The 17,581-nt window shown below is 39.6% G+C and overlaps 1 protein-coding gene across 1 annotated transcript in view; it reads right to left on the minus strand.

The window, feature by feature from the left end:
• Positions 1-9,645: 9,645 nt before the first annotated feature.
• The window catches only part of EYA1 (EYA transcriptional coactivator and phosphatase 1), a 152,818-nt gene continuing 144,882 nt past the window's right edge, over positions 9,646-17,581 (minus strand). The window contains exon 19 of the mRNA XM_061342775.1: positions 9,646-11,907. Within this exon, the coding sequence (XP_061198759.1) occupies positions 11,827-11,907 (81 nt within the window). The 3' untranslated portion in view covers positions 9,646-11,826. The remainder of the gene's footprint in view (positions 11,908-17,581) is intronic.

The following is a 17,581-nucleotide window of genomic DNA, read 5'->3' on the forward strand; positions in this document are numbered from 1 at the left end:
GGCACACACACCTTGACTAGCCAACATGGGAACCACAGCCAGGGGCAGAGGTGGAATTACGAGCTTTGTCTGTAGGAGGATTTTTCCTGTGATTATCTTACCAAATTCAACGAGAGATGAAGTTCCTCCCTGCAGAGCCACTACCCTTGAATTTAGACAGGTGGGTGAGCAGGAAATCTCATGTCCATGTTGTATTTTTCCTGTGTGGTCACCAAGGGTGACCATTTTCACTACCTATTACTGCACCCTAAACACAACACGGCAAGACAGATCCAGGCCACAATGGCACATGCTCAAGGAACTCAAAAATTCAGCAGGAGGAGGAAGAGAAGGAAGTGGACTGTCTCATAAACTTTAAGACATCTGATTGATCCAGTGGGATCTGTGGGTAGTAAAGAAAACAAAACAATCGAAATAGAAAAAAACACTACCATTAAAATGGAAATGTACATACAATAAAATACTGACATCACTAAAAACATTTGGCTTTTTTTGTATGTCAGAGAAGGACACAAGGCTTCACAATTGTGCCAGCGTTCCCGCAATTATTTTGTGTATGGTATTTTCTTTACTAAGAGGTAAGAAATGTTAGTGTTAGTAAGTCACTTAGTATGACATGGGGAATCAGAGGATATAACCCAGCCATCCTGGATACTGGATCTGCATCAGTCCTTGTTCTCCTTCCAATAAACTCCTGTTGGCTCATGAAAGATGTCAACCTGGAAAATGTAGTTCCATTATGTGCATTGGTTGGAAGACAACAGTTGACAAGGATAGGGCCTTTTTGCTGCTGGGCATATTCATGCTTTGCTTTCCTATGGGATGTAAGGCAGTGTCTGGAGGATGCACATGCTGTAGAACCCTTCACAGTGCTCAGTATCATAGCTGTAGCTCTGAAGGGGCTCAGCTGTCCCTACAAGTGCGACAAAGGCACAAGTGAAGATCTGTGATCAGGAGAGGGTCATATGTGGCTCAGCTGCTCCCACTGTGGAGCACTTCCTGCTCTCCTTCCCACTCTGGAAAGAGGTGGGTTAAGCCCCAGCCAAACTATTAAAAGATATTTCAGCTAACATGAACTCTAAAATTAACCACAGGTGCTGGCATGTCATGCAGCATGCTCTCCAAGCCAAATAATTTCTCCTAGCCTGGCTTATCATTTCTCCCAAATTGCTGCCTGTCTTTTAGTTTCTGGGAGAGAAATAATTACTGGTTTTCCATCAGTTGTGTTATTCAATCAAAACTATTTATTTATTTTTCGGTTTTAATCCTATTCTAACCTTTTATTTTTAAAGATCCAGAATGGTTGTTATCTATCAAGCTTCCTCATCAGCTCTTAAATGAAGGAATAGTACAGTATTTGCAGGAATAGCAGATAATTTGCAGACTGATGCAGTCAGCATCTGGTAAGCTGAAATGCTGTGGAAAAGTTGCAGAGACCACAAGCTAGGTTTGTGGGCAGAGGCTTTTACCATTATCCTATTTGGTTTTTTTTGGTCTTTGGTCTTTTCAGCAGCTGTGCCAATTAGTGCTACTAAAACATGGTTCTTTAGGATTTACAAGTGAGGATTTTGGGAGTTCTGGCACAACACAACATAAGTGCTGATGGATAAATAAAATGATACAGTTGCATAGGCTCAACTTTTGACTGAGTAATTTCAAATCATAGCAGTGCTTTTTGGTTTATATTTGTTTGTCTTCCTCTTTGCAGCAAAGAAAACTATAAACCACTGTAGGTTTACAAGAATATGTAAGGATGACAGACTTGGCTATAGTCTGACCACTACGGCTCCATAGTTTATTTTTTCATGGGCTATATCACAGCATGTGTAATCTATGTTTTGGAAAACCAGTGATCAATTTTATTTATGCAATTAATGCAGTAGTTTCCTCCTGGCATTTTTTAGATAGGCTTACATTTTGCTCACGGATGTTAAGGAGTGTTGTGATGAGTTTGAAACAAAGCCTTTCTTCTAGCTACAGAGATAAACACCTGGTATTTTGTTTATTTTAAACAGGCCTTCTTTGGAAAACCCTAAACTTAAAGATGAAACAGAAAATTCTCTTTCAAGTGAAGGTATGAGTGAGACACGAGGACCTGACATGTGACTCAGTGACTTGACTTGAATATAATAAACAGGAATCCAACCTGTACAGAAGAGCCAATATTCCATGACAACAAGTCACAGCTCTCCCATTTCACAACTCACATTCTTGCAGCATTACCATACTAAATGGGAACACAGGAAATTACTACTATGTAATACTAAAAGACCAAGGCCAAAGCAGCTAAAGAATGTATACTGTAGATACATGAAATGGGGTTGTATATGGAATAGCTTGAACCTAGCCATGGCAGACCAGTCCTTGCATATCCAGTATCAAGGCTGTTAAAGTGTAAGATGGGCATAGACCCATAAGCTGCTGCCTCTGCTTTCTGATTCGTGGTGTCACACAAATGGTAGAAGAAGGTGTTTGGTGGCTAAAATACTGGTTTCTGCGTAAATGCAGATTAACAGCAGTCTTTCTGAAGATGCATGGGAAGGACACATGGTGGCCCTGGATCCACTTGGGAACTCTGCATACCCACACTAACTCTGTAATTGATGCTGGACGTGAAATCTAAGTGACTGGGAATGGAAACACATGGATTAGAGATCTAGGGCATACTCGTTGCATGTGTTTAAGCATGTTCATGAACCAGTTCAGCCACAGTCATACTGCATCTTAGTTAGCTTTTCTCACTTACCTTGTTATAAATTAAAAGCAATGTCATTTGGCTATTGAGGTGAATTGTAAATCAAAGGGATGAAATCCAAATCTCAATCTCTACTGAATTGCAGGAATAATTTGATTTAACCTCAGACTGCAGTTGTCCCTCATTTTTGATTCAAAGTATGATTGAAGGGGATCTACTTTCCATTTCCAGTTAGACAGGAGTGGATTAAATTATTTTTTTTCCATATATGAGAGCCAAAATCTCGCTATATTTTATGCCTTTGAATGAACAGCATCCCCTGAATCTCACCTACAAGTTTAATAAAGTGCAATTAACAGATTGATTTGAAAGCAGCATTCATAACTCATCTTTAGATTTATGTTACACAATGAAGCATTTACAATGGTCTATTCTTTTCAATAACAATTAGGTCATAATTTTAAATACGATTTTTATTTCTACAAAATTACTGTCAATTAGTTTGTCATCTGGATAGTAAAACCATCTGTCCAGAACTATTCCCACCAGGAAACTGAGGGTTTAGAAATCCCATGTACTTCCACACTTTAGAATGATGCCACAAATATTCAGCAGAAAGCCACTGTCTAAGAATTAAACCAGTGTCTTGTGGAACAGACTCCTTTTGCCAGCATGTTTTCAGAATTACTAGAATGGTTTTAGAAACCTGACCAGAGACAACATAAGCGTTCAAAGTCCTGCCAGAGCTCTACACAAGGTTTGAGCATCAGTCTATATTTGATACAGATGAAAGAGTAATTAGAAGCCTGTGGAAAATATTAGCATCTGAACTGTAACTTTTCTGCACATTTCAGGTATGGTATCCTCCATCTCGGAACAGAAGGAAATGTATTACATACGATTATGGAAGCATTAAATAGCTTCTGTCTCAGATGTCAATGTTTAAAACATTGGGTTATCATACTATATGGAGGAGGATATTGCACCCAGTAAGAAGAAGTTAAAATGGCAAGAACAGGATCATAGAAGATCAGTTCTTTACAGACAAATGTGGGAGAAAAGATGGCTCATAACAAAAATAAATAAATAAAAAGGAGCATGAGGTCAGCGGCTTCTCTCATCACCCAGCAGCCCAGCTCAGGATTTGGACTGCTCAGCAGGAAGGAGGAAATAACATCAAACCACATTCCCAAGGAAAACAAGGTTCAAGAACCAAATAAAAGTCTTCAGAAAAATCTCTGGCTCGGGGTTGCCACAGCAATCATCAGGTTTGTCTCGTTTCTATTCCTAGTGGAAAAAAGAGCAAATATTAAGCAAAAATACCAATAAGCTTCCAGGGTCTGCTGCAGTTACAGATCTGTACAGATGCCCATAACTTTTATAGAAACCAATGGGTGACCCAATGTCTGGGATTTGTAATAGTCAGTTATGTTCAGGTTTTGATGGAAATTCAGTCTTTGACTTCAATGGAAGTAAATTTATAGGCATTATATATGAATTCCAATTCTGCTTATCTGTAAGAAACAAATCACAAAAAACTGTTCGGAAGCTGAACTACTCAGATGGTATCTAATGTGCAAATATATTAGCTTGTTGCCTATGGTAAGCAAGAACGGCCAATGGTAATAAGATCACCTTCCCTCCCAAGAAGACATTACCATTGACTCTATTACCTGCTGTGCATGCATCTCCTGGTTTTGGTCTTCTGCAGGGAAATGCCCAAAGACACTCAGCAAAATCCTCTGGTTCACACAGCAACTGAAGCAATAGGGAGAGAATTCAAGTGGCACAAGAGCAAGTGTTTGAGAATGATGGACCAGAAGTTTACAGAAAGGTGGATTTCAACTGGACTGTAGGAACACAAAAAAGAATTGCTAACAACCACATAATTATTTTTTTCTATGCATTTGCCATTTAAAAGGGATATTGCACTCTTGGTTACTTCTGGTTTCCTTTTATTTTCCTTGTCTTTTGGAGAACTAACTGTACAGTTTAGGTTTTATTTTCAACTCCTATTCAAATACTTTCTGTCTTAAAACAAAAATGCTTCAGGAAGGCTGTTACAGAGGATAAATCTGTGCCTGTTTAATTGAACTTCAAACTCTCATTTTATAAGAAAACATCAGGAGCAGTCCTAGAGTGTGTCTCGGTGTAGCGTAGTGGAGTGCTGTGTAGCTGAGATATTACTGGACTAACCTCCTGTGACCCCAAATTAATGACAGGCACCAAGTGACATGTAAGTAGACCTCTCATATTTTTGACAGATGCTCTACTGAATGTTTAGTGAGTCACATATAAATAATGACTGCATAGATAGACTTAGGAGCTGGAACATAAATTTAATGCAAAATTAATAATCCCTTCTGGAATGACAGCATTTACTGAGGTAAAAGGGAATGTCATGATTTTGTTTCTATTCAGTTGCTCATCTTTGTAATGAGAACTGCATTTGTTTACTCTGGAGAGGTGGTGTGCAGGTTTTGGCTGGGGTAGAGTTCATTTTATTCATAGTAGCTGGTGTGGGGCTAGGTTTTGGATGTGTGCTGAAAACAGTATTGATAACACAGGGAGGTGTTCGGTACTGCTGAGCAGTGCTTACACAGAGTCAAAGCTTTTTCTGCCCCCCAAACCACCTCAATAGCAAGTAGGCTGGAGGTGTACAAGGAGTTGGGAGGGAACACAGCTGGGACAGCTGACCAAACTGACCACTGTATTCTATACCTGCGGTGGTGGGAAGTGGTGGATGAATTAATTTTCTTTGCTTGCATGTGGGGCTTTTGCTTTATCAGTTTAACTGTCTTTATCTCAACCCTTGAGTTTTCTCACTTTTACCTTTCCAGTTCTCTCCTTGTCCTGACACAGGGGAAGTAAGGAAGTGGCTGTGTGATGCATAGTTGCCAGCTGGCGCTAAACCACAACAGGAGGGAAAATAGGTATCGTTTCTCTCTCCTGCTGAATCTGTTTCAGTCCACTCAGCAGATTTTGCTGAGCTAAGTAAAGTGTACCACTGTAATTCAGCAGTGTGAGTGATGCCTCAGGGTCAGGAGCCCAGATTTCAGTGCCAGCTCCCAGAACCTTCTCTATTTTGCATTTAGCAGCTATACAGAGGCAAAATATTCTTGCTCTGCAAACACAATCCCTCTCTACCATCTTCTGCTCCCACAAAATTTCTCTGACCCTCTGAGAGTATTAACAGGCAGATTCCCAAGAGTGGAACGTATACATCTGGATAAGGTTGAAAACCAACTTGGCTTAATGTCACCTGTATCCTGTGCGAGTGGTCACTAATCAGAGTGAGTGAGCAGCGGGGGCCGAGCAGGACATGGGGCACCTCCCGCCATGTGTCTTAGCACAGGCAGCCTCTGCTCCCGCATGTGAAAGCACTCACAGTTGTCAGCCAAAGGGTGAGAGGTGGTACCCAGGCTCTTGGTGAGGGCAGGATATCATGCACAGCTCTGGTGTTGGCAGCTGGCTCAGCAGCTACTCTCTTAGGCTCCCAGCTCTCTTCATTGAGAGCACACATGAGCAGCTGAATCTCTGGATGGTGGCCAGCCACTGGGACACAGCTTTGCTGAGCCCAAGCCTTTTGCTGGATGTGGCCCTAGCAATGTACCTGGGTCATTCTGTGGCAGAGCCAAGAAGTGAAATTTGGTTTCCTAAACATAAAGCCAATTCCCTCTATGCCGGACAACTCATCATTCTTCCTTACTCCTCACTTTGTATTATTTTACCCCAGATTTTTTTATCCCATATTTTTCAAACCAAATTATATTTTTTCTTTCTCTTTCTAACCACTCTCTACCTCCTCTGCATTATCTTTCCTGTCTCTGCACTCCCAGCTACTCAGTTTAATGCAATCTTTAAATCTCACCTCACTTCCATGTCAATTCTGACATGTGCTGGCAATGAAGAAAATGAAGCAGGCTGGGGCTTCCTTTGCAAATGGTTCAATTCCCACTCTGGAAAATAATGCTGCATCTACACATGAGACTGGAAATAGCACAGTGTCAAAGGCCAGCCCTTCAGGGAGCAGTAGACAGCAGTCCATGCAAAATATTTCAAGGAGTGGGTGAGAAACAAAGCCACAAACGCTTCTTCCCAGCAAAAAACCTGCCAGTGGCGGTGAAGCAATGGAAAGGGCAGATCACTAATAACATACATACTTGTGCCTTGGGCTGACTTCCACAAGGTGTTAGCTGGCAGTATCGTGTGGCTTCCACAGGAGCTGGCAGAGCTGTATTTTCCTTTGGATAAATCCAAATCTTTTGTTTTCCTTCTGCTGTTATTCTAACACCATTAGTAGGAACTAATAGCCACTTAAAATCCAGAAATGGCAATGTAAAATATTAGTAAAATATTGAAAATATGGTTTTCTCTAATATACCAGAACGTGAAAGTTTATTTGCACTGACACACAAAAAAAATGCTGCCAAACAGTTATAGAGACGGATGATTTGAGTAGTCAAATGTCAAAGTTTTATGTATCCCTGCTCTGCTGGAGAATGAGAGTAAGGGGCATTTTCTATTGCAAACCATTTGCTTTAGTCAGGCAACAGGCTCAGTAACACACCATTTAAATTCTGGTGTCATAACCAAGCTTGGCAACGTATATATATGTGTGTGTGTATAGATATGTATTACAGGGAGGTTCACACAGTTAACAGGCTGTGGAGGGACTCCAGGAGAAGTACCCCACAGATTTCCATTTTCTACTGTGGTGTTCCTGGCACACAGAGAAGCTGCACCCCAACTGTGCAGAGGTAATGGGGACAGCCCAAGATTTTCAGAGGGAGTCAGGAAAGGGATTGTGACCAGCCCCTTCTTGATTTATACCATCCTCACCTGAGGCCCACACTGTTACAGCACACTGTTGTCCTCCTTGCTGTGGCCGTGCTGGCCATCCACACTATGGAGATGGTGGGATGGAGTAGCCAAGAGACTGGGGGGTCTCTCACCAGTCCCTTGCCCCATCACATGCCTGGGCAGAGCACTAGGTAGATGCTGGGAGGTCATCTGGGAGTGCTGGATGATCTGCCGTGCCTCTCCCTCATTACCTACAGATCCTCTTTGGAGAGTTGCAACCCTCACACTTCTCCCCTTTTTTTTTCAGCCTGGGACCTTACTGTTTTCCTCTTCATTTTCCCTTTTTCTTCTGGCCCTTTTTCTACAGAGAAGAACTGGATGGTTTTGTTAGAGCCAGTCCCTGGCTAAGAGGAGAACAACAAAAGTGACAGCTGTGCATCCTTGCCATTGTCAAAGAACAGAGGAAGACTGGTGCAGGACTGTGCCTCTCCCTTGACATATGACACAAAGCAACATGCCTCTTGGCACCCATCCTCTATTCATGTTGCAGGGAAGAATTCAAGAATCACAACACTGAGAAAAGCAAAAATTTGAAGGAAAAGGCAAAGGACAATTTCTAACAATATTTTATTGGCTTGCATTGCAAGCATTTTTGAGGCAAAATACCACTCACTGAGAGTGTTTTCCAGTCATGAAAGACATGAATAATAATTATTAATTTCACTTTCTTGTCACTACCTCAAAGTTACATAGGTCTAATGATTTTGATGCATTATATTCTTAGAACTAAAGCTATTACAGCTGAACATTACTATAAGTGAGCATCTAAGAAATGGAGACTTCAAGGAGTACTGATACGTTCCAAAAAGCAGACCCCAAGCTTATGAGGTATATACATCATAACATGATGCCCTTCATTCTGCAGGGATCCCTGTTTTCTTAAAAGATTTCAATTTAAGTAGGGTCTTCATATGAAGTTCCTTAAAAAATAACTAGTTTTCTGAGCCTTGAGAGGTTTCAGAAGGGATTTAAGTGACTACTTCACTGGATTAATTCCCAGCATCATTGGTGCTGTACTAAAAACTTATAGACATAATTTTAACTCTGAGCATCCAACTTCAATGGTGGTGTTACATACATAAAACCAGTTTCTTGGTCTTGTTTGCATCCATTTGTTAGGTGGTCAGCTTTAAAAGAAAGGGATGGAAATACAAACAGAAAGCTCAATTTCATCTTCACAGTATAAGCAAAAGTTTGTAAAGCTGTAATTGTGATTTGCCACTGTAAACTCAATGCTCTAATGGATTACAGCAGAATAATATAGAGCATCTGGCTTCTTTTACCTCAAAAACATCCACAGTACTGTACATATAATCATTTTAAGATGCAAAAGTTTAAAATAAACGAGGGACTGGAGGCAACTTTTTTTAAAACAGGTTCACGTATCAAAGTAGCTGATTTACAGTGCAGCATATTTAGGCTACATGCCTAATATAAGCATAAGATAATGTTTAGCTACAGGCCTGCCAGTGTTCTGGAAGCAAATGTTTGGAGCTAAGAAAAGCTTGCACTTTCTTGTTCTTGGTTTGAGACTGCTCTGAGATCAGAAGCAATGATGAAAGAGGATGTCTCTAAATCCTGGTCATCATCCACCAAAACCTCCAAAATTATTTCAATAGAAGAATCAGTGTTTCTTTATGGGCAGCCCAGGAACATACCTCAGCACTGCAGTCAGTGCATCAGTACCCAGAGGTGTGCAAGCCTGTTGGTCCTCAGAGGATGAGAGAATTCATATAGCCCAGAGAATGATGGACTCATCCATTCAGCACATGGATTGGCTTGCACGACATTCAGAGGGACCTAACTTTCAGGCATTTACTTCTGAGTCACTTAGGCACACGTTTGTAGGACACTATGCACCCAGTCCTTATTCTGCACTGATCTCACCCAGCTCCTGCTGATAAGCAAAACAACTGCTGCCCATCGAACTGGGCCTTCTGTAATCTAGACACAAACTAGATATACTTTTTATCCTATTGAATGTCTCAGCTGAGCACAAGCAGGTGAACAACTGCCTCGGAACAGCACAGAGATGAGAGATGTCTCCTTGTTCCTGACCTAGAGAGCAGAAATATCACAGACTTGCATACAAGACAAGATTTAATATGTTCACAAATCAGTTTTATTAATTTAAAACAAAATTACTGAAGAATTCTGTACACAACTGTGGACACAACACACTTTTGTACAATAAGGCCCAGATAAACTGTTTTATTTTTCAGTCCGCAAGTGACTAAAAATTGAAAAGAGCCAAAAAAAAAAAAAAGACAAAAAAAAAAAAAAGACAACCAACCCCCCATCACTGTCTACTTCATTTGAGGAAACAAAGGCTAATCTTACTCTCACTTCTAAAAACTACCCACAATGTGCTTTATGCACGTATGTGAGTACTGCGTGAACTCCAGCACTCATACAGGGTAAAGTAAAGCACATGTGCAAGTCTTGGTAGGGCAGAAACCTCTCTGTTGGTAATAAAGCAAATCCACAAACATTGAATTCTAGCAGCAATATCATTCCTCCAATAGAGAGGGGTGTTGTTTTGTAGCTACATTGGTGCTTTGTAGCTTTGCAGGTAGCTGTTTCAAGGCTGGTGTTCTTAGCAAAAGAAAGCAAGAAGAAAAGCTGGAGAATGATTCAACAAAGCTGAGGCTTCTTTATAAGGAAGAGATTTAAATCAGGCAAAGGGAATTGGTACAATTCAAACAAAAAAGTCAGACTAACAGTTTATCTGACCAAGTAGCTCATGGCCTTGAAGACTAGAAAAGTCACAAGACACAGACAGACAGAGTCTAGGTTTGTCCTGTAAATAGGTATAAACAAAAGCAAATTTTAACTCCTTGGAGATAAGTATTTCAGTATTTCCATTGCCGGCAATGGATGTTATATCTTAGGAAAATCTGACTCCTGGTGGAAGAGGATTAAAAAACTTAAATTTATGTAAGTATTTTTGTTCAATTTCTTCAAAACATGTTCACTTTTAATTTCTAAAAATAATGATGATGATAGTTCTCTTCATTTTTGATGAGACAAAAACTAATCAGTACCAAGATTCCAGTTTAAGTCACATTTTAAAATATATCTGTGCTCTTTCTCTTTTTCTTTATGGACTGAATATTCTAATTCACTTTTCAATACTCTAAAAAAGGGTTAATATGTTAACTTTAAAAGAGGAAACAGAAGACAGCAAGGGACTTCTCTTCAGCTGTGTTTTATCTGTCTTTCCTTTGTGCTGCGGGGGGGGTAAGGTTAAGGGGGGAGAAATCAATCTTTTAATAATCAGAGTAGGTGAGAAAAAGGTAGAGAAACAGCTGAAAGAACAAAACCCAATTCCGATTGACACTTGACATCCATGCTTTTGGTCTTGACAAATTTATCTAAAAAAATCCATTATCTACATATTTATATCCAACACATTGATAAGGCACCGCACAACAGTTTGCGCACATGTGGCCTCATTCTTCACCAACAAGGCATTACTATCTTTCAATAGCATTTACCTTAACAACATGTAAAAGAATCATTCATTATTACAAATTTACACAAAAAATTCTTCCTGTACATGATTGTCTCAGTGATGTACCTATTAGTTTAAATTAGACATATTTTAAACTACTCTGTAATGTGCTAAAATCAAAAGTAGTTGTTGTACCATAAGGCAAAGGCTTATAATAGCCTTCAATCCTATTATACATATCCTCAGTTATATGATGTCAAAATATAGTCTGTTCATAAATAAGTAAAGATGTACAGAGTACCCTGGGTATGAGAAACCATAAAGTAAACCTTCTTTACAAGAAAACTACTCCACTGGTATTTCTGAGAAATCTCAGTCTTCATTGTGCAATCAAGTTTGCTGTGTTGAAGAATCGGTGTGTGTCACATTGGAGAATCTAAAAGTTAGAAGGTATTTGCAGATCTTTTTTTTTTTTTTTCTTCACAGGTATGAACCTTTTATTTCCTTTCTTTTTTTTCTTTTTTTTTTTTTCTTTCCTTCTCTATTTCTTTTTGGTAGCAAATACGATAAAGATGAGTTGTTCAAACACTCGCATGGCTTATTTTCGTTGGACTCACAGTACCAGAGTCAACAGCTGGTCTGAAGAACAAGACATGCTCCTCCATTTACTGAAAGGGCAAGGGTTAAGACCAATTGCAGCTGTACGTCAACATGTTGAAATCACAAAGTTCTGCAGTCCAATGCTGACACAAGACACAGGCATCCCATCCATGGGCAGAAGGAGGCTCTGAGGTTTGAAAGTGCTGCTGAGCTGCTACAAGTACTCCAGTTCCAAGGCATGGTGAAGGGCCATAAGGTCAGAGTGGCTCGAGATCCTCCAAAATGGCATAGCATGCTGCGAACAGCACAGACAACATGTAAAAATAACCCCAAGCATTCTGGTATTTAGACCCACCCATTGTCTTTCACAAGTATAAGGGAATGCTGCAAGGAGAGAAAAAGAGCTCTTAAAACCCTCAAGCCCTTAACATTTATCTCTGATTACTCTGACCCACCCCCTCAGCATAAATTCTCAGTAACAGCAAATCTATTTACCAACAGGAACAATGGCAAACATGAAGAAATCATAAGGAAGGGAGGGGGTTCTCATCTCTTTATAGGAAAAACAGATTTTAGCATATTGCAGAAGAAAATACTGTTTCTAGAAAAAAAAAAAAAAAGAAAAACAACCTATACATGAAGCATGTGGGTAGTTTGAGGAAGGGAACAAAACCTGATAAAAAAAAACAGAGGAAGTGAAAGTTTTATTTACTATCAAAATGTGTTTGTTCCTTGTGGAACTATCCCTGGCAGGTGAGTCAGGAACATAGCCACGGTGATTCAGAATAGCTCATGTGTTGCTCACATCACTTTGAAAGGAATTTTACCCAAATGGTTTGTATAACATTGCTCATTGTTAGCACTGATCTTAAAATATATTTTCCATATGGGACAATTTTAAAATAAATGCATTTTTTACCCTAATAGCTGTAATAAAATATATCTGGAGTACAAAGATGTTTGTAAAGAACCTGAATAAACCAAAAACACAAATACTGGGAAAGAGCACAAATCACCTCATCCATGAAGGGTAAAAGTCTGATTAAGAACCTTTTTTATATTCTAAACCAGGAATTATAGTGTCAGCAAGAACTTCTGCATAAATAATAATAATAAAAAAGATAACCATCAACTTCCATCAGTAAAATATTCTATAAATCCCATGGGAAAACAGTTTCAATTCAACAATGTTCTGAAGGATAGCACTATCATGTTAATCTTTTCATTGGGTCAGCTTGTGTCCTGGCATCTTCAGGAGGCAAACCACAAGCAGTATTACCACAGTAGCTTCTGAGTTCCCCAGACATTTTATCTACAACTTCTCAGTGAGGCTTTCTTCATCCTGCTTCAGTACCTCCTGGGTAAATTCCTAATTCTATTAAAACTGGTGGCAAAACTCCATCTCTTCCAATTATCACTTCAACATTGACCTCCTTTTTTCATTCATGTCTTCTCAAATTTTGAGTTAGAGAACAAATCTGAAAACAATGTGAAACTCCCTCTTTCCAGCTGCATTATTTACTGTAAGCCCTGTAATATGACCTTATATTTACTACAGAAGGCAGACACCTTAGCACAGAGCCTATCATAAATTTGTCTTTAGAAGCTCAGGTAAACAACTGTCTGTCAGTTTATAAAGAACTATTATTTTAGAAGAATGCTGCTTCCATCCAATAATGGTGTAATGATGAATTTGATTTAATTTATAGAATAAAGAAGAGATTTTTAAAAGAAATGCAACCATTTAGTAATTGCCACGTCTCTCTGAAGTCAAATGGCAACTGTGCAACAATCAACCATTGCTCTTGTGAGAGTCAGAGCAGATATTACTGAATTGATTATTAATAAGCAAGACAAAAGAGTCACACATGATCAGCAAATGAGCACTGTAAGGAATCTGGAAAATGTGCACCCAGTGAAGGACAAGTGTTAGCAAGTAGAGTTGCACAATTAGAAGGATGGCAGAGTGAAGGAAGTGGCTTTCACTTCAGTATATCTCTAGTCTGCCAACATAGAAAAAAGTTTGCATTAGCAGCTGGAGAGCATCTGATGAGCACCTGGACAGTATGCTGTTCTTTAGTTCTATCCAAAAGAAATCTGTGTTTTCGTTTGTTTTTCCCCTAAAACCAGTTCAGGATGTTAATCAAAGGATAATGAGGGGGAATGACTAGAAGGTCCACTTTGATATGACACTCCTGATCTAAATTACAATGCAACACTGATGCATCAACAGATGCCCACATTCAGAGTACGCCAAGCTTTCAGACCAAAGAAATTTCTTTAGGAATAAAATAAAATGACCACAAGGAAGCATCTCTGGAAGAGTTTCTGTGCTGCTTCACTTGACTCTGGATTGTTACAAAGCCTTAAGAAACAGATGACTAAATCTCAGCTTGACGATAAATGTATGAGCAATAGCTGCTTATGGAGAGAACAAAACGAATTCGGAGGCAATTCAGATGTTGTTGGAAAAAAACGTTTACATTTCCAAAACACTTTTACAGATTAATCTTTTCCTTAAGAAGGAAGTGTTACAACACTGACTATGACACCAACAATTTCTACAGACTTCCATTGTACTGTCTCTATACTTCACCAGCAAAAGAAACTAGATGCAATTACCTCATTCACAACTCTATGTCCCAGTGTCTCTTCCCTGCTACATTATAGATAGTCTATCCTCTGTGCTCTGTCAGGTCAGGAACTGCTGCTTTCCAACTCAAATCTTTCTTAAGATTAATTTCTCTCACCATGATCAGGAAATGAAACAGCAAGAGCAAAACAAAATAAAAATACCTCACGTTCTCTGGACTTTCCAAAAGCTTTTACGCACCTATCTCTTATTTAGGCTGTGAGAGCTCTCTGGCATAATTTATAGCACCTGATAGGGGTATTACATCAAGGACAAACAGGCACAGGTTTGTGCTTGCAGCAGGCCCGTGCAGTGTTTGTCAGCCAACTGCACTTGGCCAGCAGTGCTTGGCACTGCTGCCTCCCTTCCTTGCACACTGCAGTTTCCTTCTCTCACAAGCACCCAGCCAGGTAGGACCTAGCTGTTCTTCCTTGCCAGCCAACCATAGCTCCCTGCTTCTCCTAGTCAGCTTGGCACCAGCTCTGCCACAACCACTGGGTTAGAGAGGTGTATTCAGCCTAAGACATGGTGTGGTCAAGAGGTTGGTGGACACCTGCCATTGCATAATGTGTCTGCAGAAGCCAGGAGCCAATGACATGGATGCCCTCCAAGGTCAAACGGCAAACTAATGAATAGGGAGAATTGTAGTAATAAATTCTTGGCTTCCGGTTCCCACTTCATGCAGCTCCAGCATTATTATACTGCTTCCCTAGTAACAACCTCAGCATCACAGAGCATACACACACCAGGCAGCTACGACAGTTAAAGACCCTGATTGATTTAACAGAAGGTTTAGCTTCTGCTAAATCAAACTACAGTGACTCTTGCTAGATGCCCATATGCAATATCGAGTTTTGGATTACCTTCAGCTGTTTATGGTCAGATTTTAAACCAAAACTTTAAGTGATCATTATTTTGGCTGTATCTTTCTATCCCAAATTCACTTAAGTGACCTCTGCTTTACTTATGCCCATCTGTGAAAGGAGCATACTTCCATTTACTCCATATAGTTACAGGGGTGAGGTATGGAATGATTCTGGAGAGTTCCATGAAAACAAAGAGGTTGTGTAAAACTCAGGATCGTAATTATTTTCAGTTCTCCTGCATATAGGTCAAAAGACAAGCAGCTCACTCCCGAGAAATAAAGCACGGCAGGAACGCGGCGGCTGCACAGGGCTGGAATCTGCACTGGTGCTCTGTGCATGGCTGAACACAGCCAATTCAGATCTCTATCAGTCTGACCCTATAGCACAGTCTTCATATCTGAAAGGAACTTCAGAGCTAAAAACCTTGTACAGATCTATATATATATCTTTATGTATATGTTTGTGTATGTGTGTGCAGTCTCACACACCCATATGTCCACATACATGCATATATGTTCACAGGGCATATAAGGTAATTTTCACCTTATCTAAATGATTGTACAAAACTAAAACATTTAAAGTAACAAAGCTATCATACTAAACCTTACACATTACTCTTGTATTAACACACTCCATGTATCCACAAGTATTCAGCCCTCTCAAAAGTGGCAATACACCCATGAGACAGAAGGACAGAAGTACATTTTTTCTTACAGAGTGACTGGGCAAGAGTTCCTTTGTATATATATTTAATATTGCCTTTAGAAAGCCATGCCTGCCAGCACTTAGCACGCATGTCATGTACAACGTGTGTCTTCTGAGCACACTGAAAAATGCTAATATCATCTCAGTTGCTGCTGTGGGAGAATGGATGACAAATGCTAACCACTAATAAATAGGTGGTGTAACTGGATGCTATGCTATCTAATGAAACTGTAAGAAAGCTTTTTTTATTGCATATTGGAATATGTATCTAGACTGGTATTGTGCACTATTTCAATATCTTCCAAGTAAATATGAAGCTTTTGTCTTTAAAAAAAGATTAATTGCTTTGTAGATGATACTTGGTAATAAATATATTTATGAAATTTTTAATGATTTAATTGTGATGGCATTTTGAAATGAAATATAGTGGCAAAAGACTGAATTTGGGTTTGGTGTAAAAGACATGAAGACTGAAATTGTTAATTTTGTAAATCTAATAATTGCAATATTATTAAGTAACTCAGAAAATAAGCTATTTTATTTCTGACATAGAAGCAATATTATTTTTCAGTGTGTATTTACTAAAAGAACCAAACTTCAACTATTTTCCTCAACAAAATAAAGTGTTCCTATAATTACACATGCAAAATAATGCCATTTTTTGACAGCAACTTCAGAAAGTGCAGACCATACTCCTTCCCTTAAATGAATACATATTTGTACAAAAATTCTACTCCTGAGATTTGGGATGGATTTGAATAGAAAACTCATCATTTTCTGTCATCTTTCACAGTATTTTTGTTGTTTTCCTGCCAGATTTGCTGAGCGGTCGTCTTTACTTCCTACCCTAAACCTGACCAGCACAGTATGACTGTGAGCTTAAAAGCAGTGGCATATTGGATACCCATTTATATTCTATTTATTGCTCCACAAAGATTTATGATTTTTCCTTCCAATTTCCCTCCGAGGCAGCGGGACCATTTTGGAGACAAAGGGAGAAGCCGATTTGCCCAGGCTGTCCTGAATCACCTGATGTAAAATCCAGCTTCTCAGTGCAAAGAGCCTCCTTCTTTGTCTCCTCTTGCAAATTAGAAATCCTTTGGAGTATTCTCTTAAGTAGAAAAACTCAGGAGTTGAGGTTCTTTTTTCTGCCTTATGAGTATTTCCCTACTGTGTCTCCGAAGGCAAAGGCAAAAGATGAGCTCAAACAAAGCAAAGCAAAATAAAACAAAACAAAACACAACTAAACAAAACAAAACACAACTAAACAAAACAAAAAAATCACAAAACACAAACCAAAGCAAGGCAAAACAAAATGCCAAGACAATGGAGTCTCTGACAGAAAACCCCAGAAACTTATTCTGCTAATAGCTGTGTGTCACCACAGTGGCACTCAGACGTAGTGGCTCTGACCCACACAGCACCCACAGGGATGTCGGCAGCCATCCCAAGCACCCCTTGGCTCCCACACCAGTTTCTCTCCCCTCCTCTCCCTCTTTTCCCAGGGAAGCTCATTGAAAGGTAGCAACCTCCGTGTGAACCCTGGCATTACAGCCAAGCTGGCTGGTTGCTGAACGGATCCAGATTGTTCCTCAGTCTGCAGCGCAAACGTCCTGACAATTTTAATTGTCTTATAAAATATTTTGCTGGAGGTGAACAGCTAAAACAAAGGTGTTGATACCATGGCCTGTCCCATGGTATGTGAAATGTAAGAGCATGTGGTTTCCTCAGTGGATTGTACTTGTTTTTGTCAATCAAAAGGGGCA

The sequence above is a fragment of the Neopsephotus bourkii genome, unplaced genomic scaffold, assembly GCF_033783945.1.
Source record: "Neopsephotus bourkii isolate Nb327-2 ecotype Australia unplaced genomic scaffold, CSIRO-AGI_Nbou_v1 NB_1820, whole genome shotgun sequence".
In the NCBI taxonomy this organism is placed as follows: domain Eukaryota; kingdom Metazoa; phylum Chordata; class Aves; order Psittaciformes; family Psittacidae; genus Neopsephotus; species Neopsephotus bourkii.